The sequence below is a fragment of the Chenopodium album genome, chromosome 1 (genome assembly GCF_948465745.1).
Source record: "Chenopodium album chromosome 1, dcCheAlbu1.1, whole genome shotgun sequence".
In the NCBI taxonomy this organism is placed as follows: domain Eukaryota; kingdom Viridiplantae; phylum Streptophyta; class Magnoliopsida; order Caryophyllales; family Amaranthaceae; genus Chenopodium; species Chenopodium album.
In genome coordinates this window covers 3,600,672-3,608,103 of record NC_137834.1, presented here as the reverse complement: position 1 = coordinate 3,608,103, position 7,432 = coordinate 3,600,672, and the positions used below count along the sequence as shown (strand labels likewise).

General features: G+C 33.0%; 1 protein-coding gene across 2 annotated transcripts; it reads right to left on the bottom strand.

Annotated features, from left to right (window-relative positions):
* Window positions 1–1,966: 1,966 nt before the first annotated feature.
* LOC145640222 (F-box/kelch-repeat protein At1g67480-like) lies at window positions 1,967–6,847 on the bottom strand. Of its 2 annotated transcripts, XM_081691525.1 has the most exons (4): window positions 6,694–6,841; window positions 5,287–5,351; window positions 4,212–5,053; window positions 1,967–2,855 (listed from the first exon to the last, which is right to left on the bottom strand). In XM_081691525.1, exons 3-4 carry the CDS (start codon window positions 4,715–4,717, stop codon window positions 2,228–2,230), a joined length of 1,134 nt encoding a protein of 377 aa, XP_081547651.1. In that variant the 5' UTR covers window positions 4,718–5,053; window positions 5,287–5,351; window positions 6,694–6,841; the 3' UTR covers window positions 1,967–2,227. The 2 variants fall into 2 exon arrangements, with proteins under 2 accessions (XP_081547651.1, XP_081547657.1); XM_081691531.1 differs by lacking the exon at window positions 5,287–5,351 and having other exon boundaries at window positions 6,694–6,847.
* Between the last annotated feature and the right edge of the window lie 585 nt (window positions 6,848–7,432).

The window sequence follows — 7,432 nt, the reverse complement described above, 5'->3', positions numbered from 1 at the left end:
AGGTATCACAAGAGTGTGCATCTCGACTTCAACAAATTGAAGAATTTCCAATCGCAACGTTCATGTTACTGCCGTTACGATTGCGGGAGGGTGTTAAAAAGAAATGAGATATCGGAAAATATATGTATAATATATTTTCCGTAGATATCATTTAAGAGAATAATATATTTAATTAGGATATTTATGTTAAGATATTATTTTGAGAATATATCTTTAGGGTTTATGGTTATGTTAGTATATCTTTAGAAATATTGTTTCCTATTTTATGAGCGTAGGTTTTGTATAAATACTCTACCTATCGATGAATAATAATCGGGCTATTCATTCTCTCTTCTCCCTAATTTGTCAAGTGATTAGTGAGTGATGGATGAATTTATTGAAAATGAAAATGTATGTAGTATTTGTTTTTAATATCTTGTAAATTTATCAAGTATGGAGTATGTTTATACAGAGTATAATGGTTTTCGTTAACCAACAAGTGATTAAATCAATTAGTAAAGCAGTTGTTTTGTATAGAGTATTAGGTTAAAGCCCGTGCGTTGCACAATTTATATAAAGCCTATATATTTTTAATTTATACACTTTAAAAATAAATCGCTATTATACATGAATATAAATAAAAATTACATGTATTTTGTAATTTTTAAATTTTTTACTTTAATCAAAATTATGATATAGTATCTGTTCAACTTTGTCGAATTTATAGTTCAATGTAGGAGGTCATTTATTAGTGTGCTTTTTAAAATTGTTTCAATTTCCAATGATAAATTGATTGGTTTTGGTTGTAATGTAAGCTTTCAATATTTAAATTTCAAAAATGTTAAATATGATAGCTCTACTAAAAAAATGACATCATCATTGCATTTAGGCGGGAATTTTTTTATTGAGAAAGCGACACGTGGGTAATAGTGACGTCAGCAACTTCTGTTTTAGTAATAGTTAATAGATTATAAGTTTTGAATTTGAGCCTTTAAAACATTGTATTATTGTACATAAATAGTTGAATCTTAATATCGTGGTCCCAAACTCGTTCCCTTAAAATGCAAAAAACATTTGTTGCGAGAATTTTTATTTTAATTGCGGCTTAATATGAATTGAATATGTATTGTCTATAGCATGCTATTACCAATTTACAAGTAACTAGCATTTTGGCCCGTTCAACGAACGGACGGGTTGTAGCTCATTTTATTTTTCTTGAAATGTGTTGCTTATTTGTCTTGTATGTGTCTGTGATTTTTTGTTATAATTTGCTTAATTTTCTTACTTATAATTTGCAAGTTAGAAATACATAAAGATTTTAACATTAAATAATTTGTTATTTTAACTTTTACATTAAAAGGGGTATAGAGAGGAGTACAATTTTATTTTATTTATTTATTTTTTATTTTTTTTAATTGTGAAAATGGAACATTTATTTTCTTACTCAAAATTGCAAGTTAGAAATGCACAAAGACTTTAGCATTTAATAACATTTTACAAAGAGGAAATATTAATAGATGTGTTATGTGGCATATGGGTAAATTATGATGACATGTGTCATATAGGTAATTGTGGTTTGTCTTTTTAAATACTAAGTATAGATGTATTCTACAAATATAGTCACCGACTCACTAATTCATTTACATTATTAATTTTAGGGGAGTTTACTTATAGAGTTATAATTGCATCATTAGTAAGACTCAGGCTTGTAATTTCAAGTGGCTGCTTAATGAGGGCTTGGTTGATTATTTTTTATGGACACATAACATAAGGCTGATCAAGTGCTCAAAGTCAAATCCAGCCTCTTCCCCTTTTCTATAATGCACACATACCTTCATTCCTTGGGTGAAACTGAACTCAAAATCATGTACTCCTGACTATGCATCCCCATGACTCCGAGGCTAAGTACCAATATTGTCAATTTGCACATCAACATATGAACGGTATCGTTATATCTAAAAAAAAATGACTGCCATATCTCGCAATCTTAGTAAGAAATACAAGAAATTGCAACATATGCTATTGAATCATGTGAGTGCCTATTTTACAGTAAAAAACACACCAAATCTAAATTCCACGGCAAAGATCGAAAGGGTTAAGTTATACATGTAGACTACGTCAAACATCAGGAACATACAAACTCGAAAGCAACTTGAACAATTGTACAAGTGCAATGAGACAAGTTACACAGATACAACATGAAAAGGAAATACATGTCAGGCAGCAAATGACAAACTGCCATCTATATTCATGCCCTCATAGTCACGCTACACAAGCATGCACCTGAGGGTTTGATATCGGTGGTCTTCCACTCCAAGCCTGGGGCTGCCTCGGGATCATACAGCAGAGTCCGATACCCAGGCTCATCCTTAAGCGAGAAGAGCAAAAGCTTACCATCAAGTATACCAAACCGAAACCCAATACTCAAGCTTCCAGTTACTGGCACGGGTACCATCTTCCATGAATTGTCTCTAGGGTTGAATATAGTTAATTTCCTTTGGTTCTTCCATTCCATGCAAAACAGCTTTTCTCCTAGCACGGCATGGGCAGTAACCATAACACAACCATTCTTCATCTCACACCAAGTGTGGTTATCTGGGTCGTACACATCGACAAACTTTGAGTGTCCAATAGTGAAACTTGACCTCCCGCCCATAACATACAGCTTGCCCTCAAACCCACAGGCAAAACAGCCCCACCTTGGGCGGCGAAGGGACTCTATCAGAGTCCACTCGTCAGTATCAGGATTGTATACCTCAGCACTGCACAGAGACTCACCATCCATGCCATAGCCTCCCACAGCATAAATCATCCCACCAACTTCAGCACATGCAAAATCATAACGTGCAACGTTCATACTTGACAGTTTGCTCCAGCTGAAATCATAGACATTACAGAACTAATTTAACTAAAGATAGACTCAAAGTACATAAGATGAGATATATTGCAGACAACACACATAATAGTTTGAGATAAGCAACAACTTCTTTACAAAAATCAGCATCAAGATCATAATATTTCACAGAGTTAACTCATACTTGGCCCGGGTGATGCCTCGGGTTTATACTTTGTATAATATTGTGTTATAATGTTTTATGTATTAGATAGGTGATTCGACTTTTAAATTTAATTGTTTACATACGTAATATTCTTAGATATATTTATGCACTTGTATATTTTAGTTTTTAGAAATATAGATTCATACCGCTTGCAATACAATTCTATCTTCTAGCCAACCTAGAATCCTAATTCTATTCAAATAGTGAGGGTTTGTCCTCCTCTTAATGAATTCATAACTGAGGTTCAAACTGTGTCTAGCAAACTTGCCCACTAGGCTAAACAACCTAAACTCAAAACCATGAAATCAATTTCCTTAATGAATGCAGTAGCGTGATCGCTGATTCTGTCTTGGGATTGAACCAAGCATTGGAAGCAAGCAATGACTTAAGTAGCGGTAATAAGCAAGAAAAAGAGTCGAAGAGGCTAAGCATGGAGAACAATATAAGGACAGTGCTTAATGCTATCAATCACTGCACAAATTATTTGTAAAGATCACATGCTAGAGATGTCATGCTCAAAAGGGTTGATGACATCCATATCATCAAGACACGACACACCACTCGATCAGCTAGCTTGCTACTAAGGCTGTTGATCTCATCCATCATTTTCACTAATTAGATTATTTTTATATTTGTAGCTAACAGGTTTATTACTCAAATAATTTTTTAAATATATCGATGCACCATTAAATTTCAATTTGTTACATTATTCAATATTTCGAATTGCATCTATGTGTAGTTCTATTAAGTTTTATTCATAAGAGATATTTTATATTTTAAAGTTGATTGCATAAATCTATAGATGTTTTATTGTTTTTATTATGAGTTCTATATATGCTACCTCCCCCAGTCGACCTTAAAAGTTCTTTCCCAGTTTCCCTTCACTATTTATTTGCACATGACTGTTAACACAATCTGTAAACACTAAGATGAACCTATGCTTTAAATATGTAACTAGTTTTTAAGGCATATTAAATCTGTTAACACAATCTGTAAACACTAAGATGAACCTATGCTTTAAATATGTAACTAGTTTTTAAGGCATATTAAATCTAAGATGGAATTTAAGATGGAATTAATCTATCTGAATTAGTAGGGCGAATATTTCAATAACAAATGTTAATCAGCAGGAGAGGATAAGCACACAGGCAAACATAGAAGATACAAACGTACCTGTTGAGACTGGAATCATATTGGTAAACTTCAGCAGTGGGAGATGCCACCCCTTCAGAGACTGTACAGCCAGCCATTACTAGCAGCTTGCCATGATGAACCACGACACCAAATCCCATCTTAAATTCACCAGGCATGGATGGAAGAACTCGGTGTTTGTTACCGACACTATCCAATACCTCCCACTGGCTCTCTTTTCCCTCTTCGTCAATGGTCAACAAATAGAGCCACTCCTCCAGCAGTCCTACTTGCTTTCGGATGGTAATGAACTCCTTACTTCGAATATATGACCTCCATTGGTTAGACACAGCACCCATTGAGGGAAAGGAATTTCGAGGGACGAGTGCAAGGCATAACTTCGCCACATCATCAGGAAGTCCCGGCAAAATGGGGACATAGCAATCATCCACAACTCGAGGCCTAGTCCCACGAGCGTCTTTTGAGTGATTTGCAAAGCACATGTTTGACTCTGTTAATCTTTTCTTTTCACTAATAAAACCAGGCATGTTCCAGCTATTTAACCTTATTATCTGATTTTTACAAAGTAACCAGTTATCACTCAAAATCTAAGTTCCAGTTATAAACTAAAATTATCAACAACAGCTAGAGAAACTCATGATACCCATCACATATAGGAATTTTACGCGACCAATGAATGAAAGAAGGAGATGAAGAAATCAATAAGGGTTTCTGTACAGAAGACGGTATATGCTTTGTCCAATCAAGCCCATTGGCCATGCCAAAACCTTCACTGTTAAGATCTTTTGTTGCTGTTCCGTAGAGATTAGAGGTGCTACCAATTGTCAATGAGTAGTTTCTCCCTCCACACATTGCCCAATCACCTATCATATGTTACAATTGCAACCTACTCAGTAACAGTTATGAAATAACAGCATATGCTACACTACATTCAAATTACTATTAACACACAAAAGTGATCATTTTTAATATTCGACAAAAAAGTAATTCCCGTATTCTCAATTCTTCATACATAGTCTAGAAACCAACCAAAATCATGAAAGACATAAGGCAGGGGTAAAATGAGTCATAAGCAATTAATCAAAGCAAATAATACCAGTCAATGCCATAAAACGTAGCCAGAATTATCCTGCAGCGACTTCCATTATGAGGGAAGATCAACTGTAAAAAACCATACAAGGTCAAAATTGACAAGATAACCAATTAAGTATTTCACCAGCAATGAGTTAAACATGGACAAATCATGATAAAAAGCCTATTTGTCTTAACTAACAAGGTTTGAAATGTCCTAAAAACCCTTCACGAGAAAGCTGTAATTAGACTCACATAGGAGCACTACATTTCTCCCCTTCCACCGTTAACTCCGTGTTAGGTGATTCCAAACTTATACTTCGTATTATACGTAGCCCATATAGTTCGAGCTAAAACCTCTTTATGAGAGCCAATGAGTCATGGTTTGTCCAAATAAACTATATAGGGTTACCGGTTAAATCAAAAGTCTCAATAACCAAATCAGAACATATACGAGTGCAAATAGCATAGTTGGTATAGTTTTAGGGGTGGTATTCAATGACGAAATCTCGTTTATACACATTACTCCATACAATATGCATTATAAGAACATGGATGCAATGTTAAGGGTGTTGTGGTAGGTAGATTTGATGCAAGAAAGTAAAAAACTAGCACATGGGGCAGTAAAGTAAATTACAAGCATAGATCTCAAATGAAATTCTAATATAAGCTACCTACCCCACTAACAAACATTGAAAAACCATAAAGATCAAAATTGTAAGAACTAGTCAATTAAAGTTTCTCCTTTTGTACTAAATAAAACTCAACAAAATTGAGATCCCCTTTCCTTTTTTCTTGTTTTTTTTATTTTCTTTGTTTAACATATATAATGTCCTGCCATGAGAAGTTGAAAACAGCAACAACAAGAAAGCCTTAACTCCAAAATATTTGGATCGGCTAATATGAATAGTCATAAACTAATAAGAAATTGTACATATAAAATTAATGATTTAAAAAATCTAAACAATCTAAATTTCCCTTTAAAAAAATAAAATAAATAAAAATATGAAATGCATATTAAGACCTCAAATTGATCAAAACAGTTGCCCAAATGAGGCATTATCCAATCATAAAAGGTAAAGGATTTTAATACATTTCTAAACAACTCAACCAACTCAGCTAGAAAATGGTGTATTATTGTATTAATAATGGGTTTATAATTAAAAATTAACATATTGGAGAAATTATAAACTCAATAACATTAAGTAGGAATTCAAATTCTTGTATCGGACAGACAGTTCGATAAATTAACATGAATATAATCAGAAATTAAAAAGATGCAATCTTGAAAATCAATGGCATTGGTTATTCACCCACAATAATTAGAATATCAAATTTTAGGCACCCTTAAACCCCATCTAAATATATACAGGAAAATTAGAAGAAAAAAAAATTAATAATAATTAATTAAAAGAGAGAGATAAATATATACCTGATAAAAAGGAAGTTGGAAACAATGATAACAGAGAAATTTTTAAATAATTTGAGTAAATGGTGTTTTAGAGTAGAGGATAGGAAATATGGAGGAAATCAGAATGTAATGAAGAAATTTGGAGTGTGAATTTATAGAGCCTCAAAAATAGGAGTGGAGAATATTTTAATTTTTGGAGGAAAATTAAAATAAAAAAAATAAAATAAAAAAAAATAGATAAAGGAGCGTGGGGTAGACATGGATAAAATTTTGACATGGTCGACCGACACGTCAGGATTAACAAGGACTATAGAGTAAGATTCTCGAGTCATGTTACAGTGGATAAAACATGGTTTTGGGTTGGAGAGATGATGAATTTATGATTTTTTTTTAGATGAGATGAATTGATGATTGGGCATATCTTTCGATCCATAACTATAAGGTTGCATTATTTTGTTTGAACTTATTAAATAAGGAAGCATTACATTTACCAAGTATTATTATTAGAAGTTGATGAACGTTATGGGAATGTTGAATAAGATAACTAAAAATAGAAATAATGTATCACGGGAAATTTTGATATTCATTCCTAAATTAATATCACTTTAAGAAATATTGAAAATGCTTATCTAATGTCCTCATGACGTTCGGTAGCAAAATACTTCTTTATTCTATATTTAGGGCGTGTTCGGCGCTAGCTTTTGAGTAACTTTTAGGTAACTTTTAGGTAGCTTTTAGTGGTTTGACCAAGTTAAATCAC